The 17423-nt window shown below is 34.9% G+C and overlaps 2 protein-coding genes across 6 annotated transcripts in view; one reads left to right on the plus strand and one right to left on the minus strand.

Moving 5' to 3' along the window:
* Window positions 1–4486, minus strand: part of kpna5 (karyopherin alpha 5 (importin alpha 6)) — a 28103-nt gene extending 23617 nt beyond the window's left edge. Inside the window, 3 exon segments of the mRNA NM_001018153.1 lie at window positions 641–742; window positions 917–1050; window positions 4385–4486. Of these exon segments, the coding sequence (NP_001018163.1) occupies window positions 641–742; window positions 917–1050; window positions 4385–4388 (240 nt within the window). The 5' untranslated portion in view covers window positions 4389–4486.
* Window positions 4487–4513: 27 nt separating this feature from the next.
* On the plus strand, window positions 4514–16761 carry zup1 (zinc finger containing ubiquitin peptidase 1). Of its 5 annotated transcripts, NM_001083005.2 has the most exon segments (12): window positions 4514–4600; window positions 6031–6539; window positions 7732–7827; window positions 7942–8001; window positions 8100–8207; window positions 10356–10468; window positions 10582–10750; window positions 12117–12302; window positions 12383–12545; window positions 13755–13918; window positions 15646–15866; window positions 16580–16758. In NM_001083005.2, coding segments are annotated over 11 exon segments (1827 nt in total). In that variant the 5' UTR covers window positions 4514–4600; window positions 6031–6040; the 3' UTR covers window positions 16628–16758.
* Window positions 16762–17423: the final 662 nt, after the last annotated feature.

Raw genomic sequence — 17423 nt, forward strand, 5'->3', positions numbered from 1 at the left:
GTGTTTTAATTTCTTTAATAAATATGGCTGTCAAGCCAGTATTTTAAATGCGATTAATCGCGATAATTTTTTTTAAAAAGGTGCGTTTAATTAGTTAATTTTTTTAATCGATTGACAGCACTAATATATATATATATATATATATATATATATATATATATATATATATATATATATATATATATATATATATATATATAAATAAATGTATATTTTGTATTATTCTTGTAATCTTTTCAAGTAAATAATTAAGGTATTTAAAAATGCTAACATTGAATATAAAATAAATACATGAACAGTGAACAGTTAAATTAAATACATCACTTGATTTTTGTCAAAAGGCAGAGGTGGCAAAATATTAAACTAAGATGACCGCTTTGTAATGCTTTATGCAGGAAAACCTGTCTGTGTCTGAGTGTCTATACATAACTACAAGACAGGAATGCTTCAAATAACTTTCATGAAAATTAAATGTCATAATATTGATTAATTTAATATGCTTCACATTATGCAGGACTCCTAAACCAAGCCGATGGCAAAAGCGTCTGTCTTATCTTTGTGTGTTTTATTATCATTTACATTGATTATTATTTAGTGTTTTGACAACAAGAACAAATAGTCTGCGGATAGGAGTACTTACACCTGATACAGGTACAGTGGAGCTGACATCAGGGTCCTGAATGGGGCATTCAAGCATGGACTCATCACCAGGTGGTAGAGAAACATTCCTCCTCTTAAACAGCTGCAGAGGGAATAAAACTATTCATTATATATATTTACACATAACTAATACATCAGTAAGTCAGGTGACATGCATTATGTTTTAATTAAATACTTCTTTCATTTTGTTCAAGAAATCCATGAGTAAATGTGCAATTTAATGAAATAGATTAGAGAAGAACAAAAGATAGCAGACCTGCTCCTCCCTCTTCTGTTTACGGAGCTGTATCCCTTCTTCCTCTCTCCGTCTTCGCATTTCCTGGGGGTTCAGGGCTTTATTCTTGTAGCTCTTCATTCTATAGTTATCTTTGCCTGGGCTTGCCATTGCGTCTTCAAATAAGCAAAAGGAATGTGGTCAGATTTCATTTCATCCCAATACTCAATTGCAGTCTAAAACCTGCAGATTTAACTATGCAATGAATTAGACTAGCGCACATGAGATTCAAAACTGGTTAAGCCAGCATGCAATTCTACTCGTTACTTGAGTTACATAAGTGAAAACCAAAAATCAGGTTTAACTGAAAGCAATTGAGCTTCTTATTATTTGTATTCCTATTTTAACTCAAACTTTTGTCCAATTTATTGGTTGTGCTTCATTTTGACAGTGTCCTTTAGAGCTGAGGTTGCCAAACTTTTCAGCCCTTGAACCCCAAAATAACAATGCGAGTAACTTGCGACCCCCAAGGTTGTTTTAAAGATATAAAAAAGTTGTACACACAACTATAGGCACATATAAACAGGAGCATATTGACAACACTGCAACAGTCTAATAATCGTCTTATTTTATAGTAATTTATTTAAATATTTACCTTAAGAAGTTGAAATGCAACTTCTTAAGGCAAATGCAATAAGGGGAGGGGGGGTGTCATGAGATAATGACAAGAGATTGCTTGGTGATTTTCAAAACTCTGTCTTTCTGACAACCTTTATGGCACTCTAATACATTAAGATATTTATGCATCAAATGTGCATTCCAAACTTTTTCTTGATTGAGACAATTTGAATTCTTTACATTTGCAGTGTTTCCAAATTGCATTATTAATAATTTCTAACCATTTTTTAATCAGTTTTATCTATTATTTTCTTTAAAGCTGCTCCTGACCATGGCATGTCCACACCAAATGGTCATAAGAGATGTGTTAAGGGATTATTTGAAGCATCTTTAATTTATTCTCTTAGGTAAGGAGAAAACTCCACTTAAATCAACTTAGAGGGAAAATGTGCTTAATACATTATGAAGCTTGAAGCATCAGAATCAGTACTCATTTATCGGCCAAACAACATGACAAGGAATCGGTACTCATTATCAGCTGTAAAAACCCTGATCTGAGCATACCTTGATCACATGTTGCAAAATAACCTCACATTATTTATATATCAACAACACGAAACAGGAAATGATATATAAAGAGAGATGATACACAAAACACTCTTGGTTTGTGTTACAATCAATATGGGGTTAATAAAATATATATTTTTAATCATTACTTGGTTTTGCCTTTGATACAAACTTAATATAATATATAGTTTAAATCCGATGTGACTAGCGCACTTCAACAACATAATGCAATGTGTAATATTTAAGCATGAGAATAGTTGGTTTTTGTGGCTGTTTGAATGCATACAACCAAATGATTATCTACACCACAAGAGAAATTTAATTCAAGGTGATTTCCAAAACTCTAAATGTGGTTAAGGTAAAAACATCCAGTTAAATCTGTGTCAGAATTGTCCACTCCTAACAAAATGCATTCTAATACCAGGTCACAGCTTGAACAGGGTTTCAAGTTAGGCCTACAAGAATGTGCTGACGTACTAGCAAAGTTACTTATAGTCTGAAGAATGCCTGTTGATGGAACATTCAAACAGATATTATGTGGTCTTCTAAATGCACTAATAACAACAAACTGACATATTTCTGTAGTTTAGTTATAGCACTAGTAGTTTATTAATCCTGGTTTCTCCAGACTCAAGCCAGATCCTATTTATGTGCCCAATTTTGTATAAAATCTCAGAATTTATGCAGAATAATTATTAGAGTATAGTTAATAAACCTAAACTGAAATTTAATTAATAAAAATGTTACCATACTTGGTCACAAGTGACAACTTTCTTTAAAAAAAAAAAATGTGTAGAACTTAAAAAATGTGTTAGAATTGCTGCAGGGATTCCTGTCACACAAACACACACACACACACACACACACACACACACACACACACACACACACACACACACACACACACACACACACAAAGTGAAGATCTACAAGGCCATGCGTTTTTGATCCTTGCACTGAATTGTAATGGACAACATGCCATTTAAAGTCAAACCTAATGACATAAATGTGTGCTTTTGCTTTGTTTTGATTTCTTTTGCCAATGTTGCATTCATATTTAAGTTGAACCACACAAGAATCATTTCAGTTTGTTTAGTACACGCCACGATTCAGATGGCAGATTTACCAGAATCCACACTCATTCAAATTAACTGCATAACGAAAATACAACTCAGTTTTAATAGAACTAAACCTGCCAAGCCCAAAAATATGCCTAAAAATATGTGCAATAATACATTTTTTGGTTCACACACAGTACTCTTTTGAATATTGGCACATCAAAGTAAATGTTTAATCCACTCAATAAGATTAATAACAAATCAGCCTTTTCTGCAAAAGGACAGACTGGTTCACCAACAAGTATCGATGATTGAGGTAAAGTTGGTTTTACATTAACACATTCATACTTAATAATATAATTTCAAAAAAGTATTACTTGCAAATTCCAAACAGTGAAATTATATAAGCAGTCAATGACTAACCGTGTTCACAGTCAATTAAATAGTGCTAAGTTGTTTTGAAGTCATCCTTACAAGCGATTTTAGACCGAATATTCAAAGTAGCGTGGTAAACAATAAAGGAACCGTTAAAGTGAACGAATGAGCGAATAGAAAACCAACTTTACCTCAATGTATCGATGCATAGGAATAGTGCAATAATAATGAATGCAGGCTGCCAGCCCCAACACCTGCTTACACTGAGGAGGACAACATATCACGCAGTTATAAACTGAAACAACTTGACGTTTAACAGAAATGTAATTTGTTGAAGGGACATTCACTCCAAGACTCAAAACATGCTGTCGACATCTTCTCTAACTTCTGAAAAATAGGTTTACATAAATAAAGCACTCGTGTTTTAATCGGATCAGCTGATTGTGTTGGTGAGGAAAGACTGAAGTAATTTAATAGACATTAAACTTAACATTCACTACATGAACTGTTCTTGTTTTAAAATGACTTAAAGCATCTTTAATCGTTAATACAAGCCGATTAAAATGAAACGTTCCTTCGGCAATGTTAGCGCAATTAGCACATGCTTTAACGGGACAGCTGGAACCAAGACGACTTGAATCAAAAAGTCTGTCAAAACCACTAGTACATTTTAATACGTTACATATTTATAGTCAGCCTAACGTTAATCCTGCAGGCCTCTTCACTTTCACCCTGATCTGCGATCAGCTTCCTTGTGCTAACACGCTAACCGTGTTGTGCTAGCTTAGATTGAACGTCAAAACGTCCCTCTGCTCTCTATAAGCGCCCTGCTCTAACATTCACTCCCTAAAAAGAAACGTCATTGACATATTAGAAAGTATACGAGTCTTACCCATTTGTTGTAGAGTGGAGAGAGAAATACTGGCGATGTGTTTTTAAATTTCTCACAAGACCCTCCCGAGTTCCTCCAGCTGAGGGCAATATGGCGTCGACTGGAGAGGAACGTCATCTCCTCTGCTGTTTCCGGTTTTCTCGAGCGGCCTCATTCAATAACAAATGAAAAGTGAAACGGCCGATTGTTGGTGTTTGCTTATTTACTTCTGTATAGGTAAGTAGCATACCACTGGCGATTTAAATGTATAAGTAGGACTTTTTGTTATTGTTGTACATGAAGCGATGATAAGAAGGGTTTTTGGCGGGATACATGTTATTGTGTAACCGACTAGTTAATGGTTTTCTTTGTTGACAGTCGCGTCAGGTGCATCTTGATAAAACCCAGGTTTCTGCTTAACTGAGGTCAAATCGTCACGTCTGAGTTTTGTAATAGTATATACATAATCTAAACAAAAGCTACACTTACATAAATTTGTCGAAATAAAATGTCAAGTAATGTCATGTAACAATATTTGCTATATATCAAATATTATGACAGCATTTATATTACACAACTAGTTAAAACTTAAAATAAACTAATATTACATTTCCTGCAATAACTGTTTGAGTCCTTAAGGATGATTTTGTCATTTAGATGTTTTTTTTCTCTATCAGGGTCTTAAAAAGTCCTAAAATGACTTAAATTAATTAAAACATTGTCTTGTAGTAGGTCTTAAAGTATTTTAAAGAGGTCTTCATTTTCATGTTACCTAACACTCATCCAATCACCAACAATCCATCTAAAAACTTTTAACAAAACTCTTATTTCTAACTCTATTTATCAATATGGTTTAATTATCTTTCTTACGCTAACATTTTCTCAGTTGTCTGTGCATTTATAGATCATATAAGGGGAGGACACTGACCTGGACAGAATGTTGTGCACACGTATAGATAATTATAGTTTTTTGTTTTAGTTTGTTTGTTTGATTGAAGAAAAGTTATGTTGAAAAAAGTATATAAACAACTAAACATTTAAAATATGTGGCTAAGAAATGTTGCTGGTTTGTTTCCCGGCTGGGCCAGTCGGCATATCAGTGTGTAGTCTGCATGTTCTCCCCATGTTGGCGTGTGTTTCCTCTGGGTGCTCCAGTTAAAATATGCGCTATAGGTGATTTGAATGTACTACATTCAATTGCTCAAAGTTTGTGAATGTGAGTGTGTATGGGTGTTTCCCAGTACTGAGTTGTGGCTAGAAGCACATCCGGTGCGTAGAATTTATGAATAGTTGGTGGTTCATTCTGCTGTGGCGACCTCTGAAATAGAGACTAACGAATGAATGAATGAATAAATGTGGCAAATAAATAACTAACTAGATTTTTTGTGAGGGGCAAGTAAACATTTTTTTCCATGGGACATGGATAAGGTTATTTTCTAAGGCCATTAGAAAATAACCTTAGTGTTTAGGCCTGTATAAGTCTGCAATTTCATTCATAATTGTCTAAAAAAGTTATTTTAAAAGTATTAAATTTTACTTCGTGCACCCTGCAGAAACCCTGCTCGATTGCATTGTTTATAAATGTAAACATTTTTATGGAAATCACAATAACTGTAGTAAACATTTGGCTGAAACTCATGGCAAATTAATCTGTTTGTTTCACCCAGCCTCGAAACAATGCCTGTGTGTGACATCTGCTGTGAAGAGCTTCTGTCTGAGGCAGAGATGAAAACACATCTCCTGCTGAGCCACATGGAGAATCTGATGGCCTGTCCATTCTGCTCTTTATCCGGAGTCTCGTATGATGAACTGAGCTTCCACATCAACACCGCACACACGGACAAAGATTACCAGGACACAAATGTGACAATGGTTAACAGTGGACAGAAAAATGACTGCATTACTAAAAGTACCTCAAATGTAAATGCAACAAATACGTGCAAAGCATCACATCAGCTGCTACCTCAAGTAAATGGGACGGCTACCCAAATTACAGGGACTAGTCATTCCCAAGGACCCTCAGCTAGTCGTAAAAGTTCACCACCTGCAGCAGCTACAGCGAATGGTGCAATAAAACTGGTCAGAACAACACAAACACCCAGTAATTACACCAGAAGGAAGAGTGAAGATGGGCACCAAAAATCAAAGCAGAAGCGCTTGTCTTCACCATTTAAAGGTGCTCTTGGCTTTACAATATCAAGCTGATTTTACATTTCACAAGTAATTAAATTAACACTACAGAGCAGAATATTTGTGCATCTCAGAGCAACAACAGGGTGTCCACAGGGTCTTACAAAGTATTGAAAGTCGATTAATCAATTTACAGAAATTGAAGGCCCTTAAAAAGTACTAAAACATCTTAAATGGGTTTTTTGTTTAGGTATTAAATGTTGCATCATTTTTTTATTCTACAATATATAGTTGTATGCTAAAGTTTGCCTGAATTTAATCTGAATATTGGGGTGCTGTGTAATTCATGAAATCAATAAATTCGACAGTTATTCCTGCAGTTCTACAGGCGCGAATTAGCATTTTTATTGCAAATATATGGAAAGTGTCTTAAAAAAGGTATTGAAAGTTATTAATTTTTGTTTTCAGATTCTTGTATATAGCCTGAACATGAAGTCAATGATTGAGGGGTGCATTTAGGAAGATGTTCACTTGTTTGGTTTTTTAAATGAAACGGTAGTTTTGAACAAATTATTTGAATGTATCAGATTCAGGGAATGCCTTAATAAGACAGGTAGTCACCTACTAGCATTTTTATTATCATATTAATTTATCATGATTAGCATAGTAAAGATACCTCCACAAAAATTCAGCTTCATATTGGTTCATTGTCTTTATCAAAAGAAGTTAAATATTAACAATATTGGATGGTGATATATAAAAAAAAATAATAAAAGTTTGTAATGCCCACCAGCAGAACATTTTGTTTAATTAAAAAAAAAACAAACAAACAGTAAAAACCATAACGCTGTTAAAAATACTACAGTTAAAAACAATGTAATACTCCAACAAATATTGAAAAATATTTTATAGATATTATTGAACATGGTGTGCCTACTAAAAATAATGTAGCCCATTTATATAGGAAATTAATGCAAGATAAGTCTGATGACTCTTATTATATCAAAAGAAATTGGGAATTAGAGTTAAACACTAAAATAGAGGATGAAATGTGGGAACAAATATGCACAAATTTTTTATAAGGGTATAAGCAGTCAAATATGGAAGGAGTTTGACTGGAAGATGAAGATGAGAATTTTCAGAGTTCCATTAGTGGTCGGCATTATAAGTTTTAGATACAAGTACTAGTATCTGATATAAATACTCTATGCTAATAATTTTCTCTTTGTTAATTGCAGAAGGATGCTTCCCATGTCCAATGTGCAATTTGGTTTACAGTGACTGCTTTGCTCTTCAGGAGCATGTTGAGATTCATCTACAAGACCAAGATGCAGGTGAAGGTTAAATATATCATAACCACAATATAACAGCAACAAGTGTATTTGTGAGTTTATTTTAAAATCTTTTTATCATTAACTGTCAATATTTGATATCTGATGGTTTGTCAGGAACTGGGTCTGATGTTGAAACATTAACTAAAATATCTGCTGAAAGCAATGACAGAGCGGGTGAGTTAGCTGCGATTTTAGTTATTTTGGTAGTTCTGCTCATTTAAAAAGTGGATCGGCAGGCTACATCAACCCAAATGTACCACTGTGATCTTCAGGTGGGATGCGTTATGAGTGTCCGATGTGTTCCCTGAGGTGTTCCTGCAGCAGTTCACTGCAAGAGCATGTTGAGCTGCATTTGGAATACAGCTCTGCATCTGCTACAGGTATGTGCATCTGTAATGTCAGCTCCACTGTTCTCATGCAAGGTTCATTAAATTTCTGGATGATCATGGATTTTAAAAGGTCTATTCCAGACGGTCCATGCGCTGAGCGCAAAATGCAGGGCGCAAACGCTTTCAGGGCGTGTCAGAACGCATTTTTGCTAATTTACGGACGGGAAAATTCACTTTGCGCCATGGCGCATGGGCTAAAAGGGTTGAGTTTATTTTCTTAATGAGTTATAGGTGTGTTTTGAGAATAAACAAATTAGAGTCTCATCTCCCATTCCCTTTAAGACCCAGCTGCGTCACGCCAAGAGCACATTCGCTATTTACAGGACGCAAAGTAAGTCTAAGTGGAAAAAATGAGCATTTCACAAGCAAACAGTCAACAGTTGACAGTTTTTTAACAGAAAACTGTTAAACAGAGCATCTACTGCGTAAGAATGAGAGATAATGGATCTACTTTCACATTTGCTCTTGGATAGGGAAACCTTTACGCACAGACATCAATTAGCCTATAAATAATTAATTTCGTTTGTTAAGAGCAAAGATTTGTTTTAAAACTATTTCTAAATTCAGTTTTAATTTCCAGCAAACGAATAAATGAATAATAATTACCAAGTGTGGTCAAAATACTGAGTTATTTCCAAATACACCTGCCATGGCCCATATGGTCTAAAACCTGACAGGTGGGCAAATCTAAGCTTGTTTTTAATAAAACAAATATACATATGGATATAATAAATAATACTGCTAATAATAATAACATTATACAAAAGCAAATTGTTATGAATGAACTGAAAAAGCCTCCCGAGATGAAGAACACATAAAAGCAGTGATTTTTCATATTTATGTAGGCTAGAAAATAATGTTTTGTAATATTTTAATCCTTTATATTTATATCCTATATCTATTCTTATTATATCCTATATATATCCTTAATATTTAAATTTTTTCATATGTAAAGATATTTGCCTATTGCTCTCTTGTGCGTATTAAGCAGTGCGTAAGCGAGGCGCAACTCTGCGCCGGAGTTTAGACCCGGTTAGTTTTGGTCTAATGAAAAATCTATTTTAGTTTCTCAAAATAGCAACGCGCCAGCAGTCCGCCTCAGAACGCCTTCCTTTTTAGACCAGAACGCCTATGGGCGCACAAATGAGCGCTAATGCATTTGCTACTTAAACAGCGTAGCGCAACGCCTCAAAACGACTCTTGCGCCAAGCTGAAACTACCAAAAGACTATTGCGCCGCGTCTTGCGCCACACTTTGTGCTGCTATTTTATTCTGTTCTCACTTGTCAACAAGAAATCAAATTCTGTCACCAGGCTGTACTTATTAAAATACTGTGTATGGCTGTTTTTTTGTCTGCTCACTGTTAAACCAGGGACTGCTGGAATTTTGGGAAATTTTCTTTATTATTGCTGCCTACAATGACGGATTTTGCCTCAAAATTTCTCAAAATTTGCAGAACTTTTTGAAGCATTTTAATTTTGTTAAAATCTCATCAGCAATCACATTATAAAAATCACGTTAAAATTTTTTATGTTAGTAGCCGATATAACAAACATAGCATTGTTCAAATAGGCTTTGGCTGAATGCACAAAGAGATGATGTGACATAACGCATCCAAAGTGGGTCCTAAGGACAAGTGTTGTCGCATAACTTGCAGTATCACACATTGCATGAGCGCTTTCTATACTCGTATATATTTTTGTTATTTGATATAAATTGATATTAGATATAAAAGGAATTTGAAAATATGTTCGAACATTCATCATACCCGACCGAAGGAATCTGAATCTGAAGGAAATCTGAGGCAACTAGAAGAAAAGTGTAAGCTTCTTTATTTATTTTTTTTGCACCATTTGCTTAATTTTTATATGAAATTAAGCAATTACAGAATTCTGGAGGGACTGCTCAACACAACATGTGGCTGTTCTTCTTTTTATTAAAGGTCATGGAAATTCAGCTTTTTGTCTTTATTTCTTTTAGTGACAGTCAGGGAATTTTGCATTTGGCTTAGAAATGAATCCTGCAGCTCACACAATGTTACAAAACAGTTACGATTTATCATAGACCATACCATACACCCCAACTTCTGCTTTCTGAAAGGATCTTGACTTAAAGGTTCATTTGTTTGGGTGTTTTAAGGTCATTCACCGGGGGAAGATCTGACTCTGGCCAGGAAGCTTCAGGAGGAAGAGGAGCAAAACTGGAGGGAGGTACAGACAAGGCGGGAAGCTGAAGACTTTAAGAAGCTCCAGGTAATCTACTGAAAACCTCACTGTCAGAATTTAAAAAAATGTTAAGAAGAATTTTTTTTTTCATTCTTGCTGTTTAGACACTTATTTCTTTCTTCATTGTTTGATTTCTTCAGAAGCAGTTTGGGCTTGATAACAGTGGTGGCTATCGGAAGCAAATGGAGAGGAATCTGGACAGGGCTGTGTCTCGAGGTCAGATGCTTCCTGCAGATTTCCACAGGAAGAGAGCGGAGATGCTGGAGTCTTTGGCCTCAGGGGTGGATGATGGCAGAAGCAAAACTTCAGGTCTGATTCTGACTGTTATCATAGTGCCACACTAATACTCTCTACTTACTTGATTCTGCTGGAAGATTATTAGGATCAAATTCTATCTCTTTTCAAATTAAGTAGAGAGAAAATTGTCAAAACTTTGGAGTCTGTAAGATTTTTTTTGTTTGGGGTGGCACGGTGGGTCAATGGTTAGCACTGTGTAGAACAAATTATAATGTAGATTAAAGTGCTCTCATATCTATATTATAATTTGTTACAACTGTCACCTCACATGGTTGCTGGTTCGAGTCCCAGCTAGGCCAGTTGGCATTTCTGTGTGAAGTTTGTATGTTCTCTGCGTGTTGGCATAGGTATCCTCTGGGTGCTTATTTTACCGTCAAGTTTCTGACGGTAAAATAAGTTATTTTTAAATTTCAAAAAAAAATTCTTTCCCTATTGAACACAATTTGTTTTATTTTAAGAAACATTTATGATGTTTTGGAGCAGTAAACCTGTCAGGCTAAATAGTTTAAATAAATCATTGACTTCTGCTCTCTTTGTTAGTTTCAAAAACACAGATTTCTCATAACACATAAAAATACATAAATAAAAACCTTACATATATTTTGGGAATGGTATAACAGAACATTTAAGCGGTAATAAAACCTTAATATTCAAGTAAAAAAAAAGCACTATCTGTGGTGTCAATACACCATTTTCAGCAACTACCAATCCTTTAGAAGTTATTATAATGCTGATTTCATGTTTAAACATTTCTTTTATCGACGTTGAAAACAGATGTGCTGCTTTAATGTTTTGTGAAAACTGTCATACAATGAAAAAATATATAGTAATGGGAATGGAATCTGTTTTGTAAGATTATAATTGTATCATGTCTGCTGTGCATGTATGCTGTCATTTAATAGTCACATAAAAAGTGTCCTTGTTGGATAGAAATATAACTTTATTTACTTTACATTATTTTTAACATTAAAAACAACTTACTGACCAAATCTTTGCAACGATAGAGTATGTATATATTCATAACTAGGATATAGTTAGACAATGGTTTGAAAAATTTGTAATTTTTTTTTACTTAATTTGTTTTCAGATATCATTTATTCAGTAATAATACTATTAAGTAGCATTTCTGTGTTTTTGCAAAATCAAAGATACAAGAATTATATCAATTAAAATCATACAAAACAATTGAAGAATTTGTTTATTTGATTAATAGATATATTTTATTAGTAATAATAGTATCAGTAATGATGAAAATAATTCAACATTAGTAATATACTTCTAATGTATTTTTTCCATTTTAAATTCATACTAAAAAACGAACTGCATCAAATAAATTGATATTAGGCAACTGAAGACTTGGTTAACCTTTCTGTTTCAGGTCTTATGGAAGCTCTCTATAGATATTATCAGAGAGACGCGTCTGACTGTGCGCATGTCTGGCTTTGTGCTGAGACTGATCACTACTCCTCTTCGGAGGGGGATAAAGGATGGGGATGTGGATACAGAAACTTCCAGATGCTTCTTTCATCTTTGCACAGGATGGAGCAGTATAAGCATTTACCTGGTAACATGGTGTTGTTCTTGTAGCTCCTTGATGATTTTTCACTCTGACAGTTACAATTAAAAATATATTTTCCCGCACAGTTTCAGTTCCCAGCATTCCCAGAGTCCAAGCTTTGATGGAAGAGGCGTGGGCTCAAGGTGCAGATCCTCAGGGTGCTTCACACTTCAACAATCGGCTTCAGGGCACACGGGCTTGGATAGGAGCTACAGAAATATATGCAGTCCTCACTTCTCTTAGTGTGAAGTACGTATGGCAGCTCAAAGCCTGCATCGACATAACAACTACAAATCAGAAATATTCAGTAATTTTAAACAAAATGTATACGTCAGTGTGCATTAAATTGATCTAAAGTGAAACTGAGTCCAAAATACTAAAGATTACTTAAAATTTTGCCATAATTTACTCATCCTTCACTTGTGCCAAACCTGTTTTAATTTAGTTTTTCTGTTGAACACAAAAGAAAATTTACAGTACTTTGAAATGTCATGAAAAACAGACATTGATTCTAGACATTGACTTTTTTGTTACTACTACGTTAATGGGTGTTTTTTTTCCAAGATTCATAGAAATTTATATAACTTTAAAACTTGAGAGTAGATGGTGACATTTTTTTGGGGGACTGAACTATCCCTTTAAAGCAGGAAACTCAATTCCTGGAGGGCCGAAGCCCTGTACAGTTTAGTTCCAACCCTGCTCCAACACACTTACCTGTAGGTTTCAAACAAGCCTGAAGGACTTAATTAGTTTGATCAGGTGTGTTTAATTAGGGTTGGAACTAAACTGTGCAGAGCTGCGGCCCTTTTGGAACTGAGCTTGACACCTGTGCTTTAAAGTATTAGAACAAAGGAATTCAGACACTTAGCAAATTGTCTGTGTGTGTTGAAAATAAATGATTTTTGATATGCATACATGCCTTAATTCAACCTTTAAATGATACGTTATTTAGAAATGTACAGCTATGTGATTCAACTGTAGGTGCCATTTTGTGGTCAAACACACCACATTTGGTGAGACATGGGATTGAACAAGTGCACCTTTCTGTGAATGTAAATGCACATTTTAGTCCTCTCAAATAGGGGAATATTTTTTAACACAGACCATGATTTAGAAAAGAAAAAAATATATTTAAAATAAAGTCGTTTTTAGTAAAACACATAAAAATGTAATGTGGTTTCCTCAAAACTATTAGGATGCTTTCAGTATTGATAATAAGAAATGTTTCTTGAGCAGCAAATCTTTATATTACTATGGTGTTTTAAGGATCATGTAAAACTTAAGATTGGAATGATTGCTGAAAATTCTCAATCAATTGATTTTTTTATTTAATTTTATTTTCAGTCACTTGAATAAAATACAATTATTATGTTAAAACTGATTTTTTTAAATTACAAAAATTACCTTACTGAAGCACCAAAATTTAAGTAATATTAATGCCATGTCTTTGCATTTTAGAGCCAGAATTGTGGATTTTCACAAGCCCACTGGTCCAAGAGACACACACCCCAGGCTGTTTGAGTGGGTGAAACAGTATTTCACACATTCTACCAGCAGGGGTGCAAGACTGCCACCTAAAGTAGTGCAGACAACATTACCACCTGTATATTTACAGCATCAAGGTATGCCAAAACTCAGACTTATCTAAACTATGCTTTGATGAAATTAACAGTTGGATGGGCCAGAACTTTCTTCAGTTAAACAAGGAAAAAACTGATGTTATTGCATTTGGGAACAGAGATGAGGTTCTCAAAGTGAATGCGTACCTTGACTCCATGGGTCAAACAACAAAAAATAAAGTTAAAAATATTTGTGTAATTCTAGAGTCAGAAAAAGCAACTTAATCACAGTACCAACATCTCAACATTGCAGGAACTGCATGCTTTGTTTCTAATGAGTACTTAGAGAAACTTGTTCAAGCTTTTATCACCCTTCGAAGTGACCAGTTTTGTGCACTTAGGTTTAGAGCGACATTTCAATATGGCAGTCGTTTCTGTTTTCACTCTGAAGTACCCTTCAGAAGGCGATATATCCCATTTGAACTGCACCAATAGAAACTTGAACCATGAAACTTTTTCATGCTTTTATCAGCAGCAGGGTGGATTACTGTAATGGCCTCCTCACCGGCCTTCCCAAAAAGACAGTCAGACCGTTGCAGCTTGTTCAGAATGCTGCTGCCAGGATTCTGACCAGAATCACAACAATCAGAGTACATCACACCTGTCCTCAGGTCTTTACACTGGCTCTTTGTTACATTCAGAATAGAGTTTAAAGTATTACTACTTGTCTATAAATCACTAAATGACCTATAGGACCTCAATACATTACAGATACGCTGACTGAATACAAACCTAACAGATCACTCAGATAATTACAATCAAGTAAATGAGAAATTCAGTCAAAGAAGGGTGAATGCTCTTTCAGCTACTATGCCTACTCTGCTGGAATCAGCTCCCAGCAATGGTTAGATGTGCTCCAACAGTAGGCACAATCTCGCTCATCCATACCTTGCTAATCTTGTTCATATTGCCACACCTTCTCGAACACTCAGGTCTTCTTCTTCCATTCACCTCATTGTTCCCACTGTCGGCCTTGTCACCATAGGAAGCAGATCCTTCAGCCGCTCTGCTTCACAGCTTTGGAATTCACATCCTCCTGATCTCCGTATTTTAAATTCTCTTTCACAATTTAAATCCAACTTAAACACATCTGTTTAGAACAGCTCATTTTCTTTTACCCAACTGCATTTTTAAAGTTTGTATTGTATTCTATAGTTTTTTATTATGTTTTTATTTGAACTGATTGTTCTAGCTGTCCTGTACGGTGACCTTGAGTGTCATGAAAGGCACCTTCATATATAATGCTTTATTAATATTATTACATTCAAATCAAGACTTAAACACATCTGTGTAGCTGTGCCTTTACTTAACAAGCACTGCGCTTCGTCTGACAGCCACCATCATTTGTGTCTTTTTCTTTTTTCCCCAGTCCCCTTAAACCTGTTTCAACACATTTTAACCAGTTTTAATCATTTGTATTCTTTGTTTTTTATACTTGTTGTATTTTGTTTATGTTAACCACTTTGAATTGTGTATGAAATGTGCTACATGAATAATCTAGCCTTGCCTAAACTACACCACCTCCATCAAAAGCTATTGAGTTTACTGTCTCTGATAAACTCAAAGTAGCATAGGCCAGTTTACCCCACACCATCAGACAGCAGAAGACACTTCATTGAATCCAGCCTGATGGTGTCTGTCAAAGCATTTTTTGGCAATTAAACAAGAATTTTAATGTGCTGTAATCTGAAGATTATGGAGGATTGATTGACATTTCTCTTTATGATCAGGCCACAGTTGTTCCATCATCGGAGTGGAAGAGAAAGCGAATGGTAAACTATGCCTCCTCTTCTTCGATCCGGGGGTTACACCAGCAGAAATGAAGAAAGTGCTGTCTCAGGATACAGTAACGTCCATGGTACAACGTATGCGCAAATATACCAGTGGCCTAAAACACAAACAGTATCAAGTGGTCATTGTGGAAGGGGTGCTAACAGCTGAGGAGAAACAGGTAATGCAGACAAACAGCACCGCATTGGGAATTCAATACTGTGCATGCTTTTTTTGGAAACATGACTGCTGAACCATACTGTTGTTTATATATTTTAATAATGTATGCCCCTTTAATGCTTAATTTGGATTTGAGGTCTTTTGTAATAGGTTTAAATGGTTAAATTGGCACATTTCTGAGCCATTGATTGGATAATTATTGTGACCAGAAAAAGATACAATATGCTTTCCAATTTATTTAACACAGGGGTGTCAAACTCAAATCCTGAAGGGCTGCAGCCCTGCAGAGTTTAGTTCCAGCCCTGCTTCAACACACCTGTAGGTATCAAACAAGCCTAAAAGCACTTGATTAGTTTGATCAGGTGTTTAATTAAGGTTGGAAACAAGGCAGAGCTGCGGCCCTCTAGAAACAGAGTTTGACACCTGTGATTTAACGCTTGGTATTAGCAAAAAATAATCTATGGAACTGGTAGTATTCAGAAAAATACCACTTTCTAAATACCTTAGAATTTTTTAGAATTTCTAACAAAATTTTTATCTACAAATCTTTGAGTGTTGTAGTCCTAAACAGCTTACACAATGAATCAAATGTTATATTTTTTAACAAGCGTAACGGACACTTTAGGTCCAATTATGCATTACATATTTAAAAAAATGATATAGGCAATCTATGATTCACTGTTGAACTTCTGAATCTGAATTTGTATTTTTCAGAGTCGTATTTTAAATTCAAGGACACTACGTGCAGAGAAAATCCCCTGATGGAATCCCCTGACTGCAGTTTTATCTACTAGCCCTTGCTACTTTTATCAATCTGCCCCATGATGCACTGTGAAACACTGTATTTTTGTATAAATGTCAATTAACATAAATAAATAATGAGTTTTATCTTATAAGCTGCACAGAAGTTTATTGTCACTCATTATGGTGTGTAAAGATTTTGATCTAATTAATGATCAGCTCATTTGCTACTGTTGTACAGATTTGTCTTGTTGATTAACTTGACCATATCATTCAGCCCTAGCCTTGAGTAGCGTTGAACTCAATGGGCTACATGCACCGGGACTAATAATTATTTAAAAAAACAAAAATTTACAGGAACTTAATTTAACTCAATTAAAGAATTATTCTATTTTAAATAGTTTCCTAATAGTGGAAAACTGCAACCCTGGGCTACCAAATCAGTCATTAGGGCCATTTTCTTAGAGATTTATCTGAATAAATAAGATTTTCATTGAACTATGGTTTGTCAGAAAAGGATGGTATTTGGTTTTTGACAGCTATTTGACAATCTGGAACATGAAGGTTTAAAAAAAATCTAAATACAGAGAAATTTGCCTTTCAAGTTGTCCAAATAAATGCTTAGTGATACATATTGGAAATTTTTTTTTTGAGACATGGTTGGCAATTTACAAAGTATCTTCATGTGTCGTGATCTTAATATCCTAATGATTGTTGGCATAAAGGAAATCATTTATTTAAACCATTCAATGTATTTTTGGCTAATGGCACAAATGTATCTGTGCAACATTGTGGTCCAGGCTCACAAATAACTATC

Source organism: Danio rerio, chromosome 16, assembly GCF_052040795.2.
Source record: "Danio rerio strain M-AB ecotype USA chromosome 16, GRCz13ab, whole genome shotgun sequence".
NCBI lineage: Eukaryota > Metazoa > Chordata > Actinopteri > Cypriniformes > Danionidae > Danio > Danio rerio.

Coding starts and splice junctions, on each gene's coding strand:
- zup1 (XM_087285995.1), top strand. CDS start 6,041: ATGCCTGTGTGTGACATCTGCTGTGAAGAGCTTCTGTCTGAGGCAGAG. Junction 8,208..10,355: donor CAGCTCTGCATCTGCTACAG/GTATGTGCATCT, acceptor GGGTGTTTTAAG/GTCATTCACCGGGGGAAGAT. Junction 10,469..10,581: donor AAGACTTTAAGAAGCTCCAG/GTAATCTACTGA, acceptor TGATTTCTTCAG/AAGCAGTTTGGGCTTGATAA.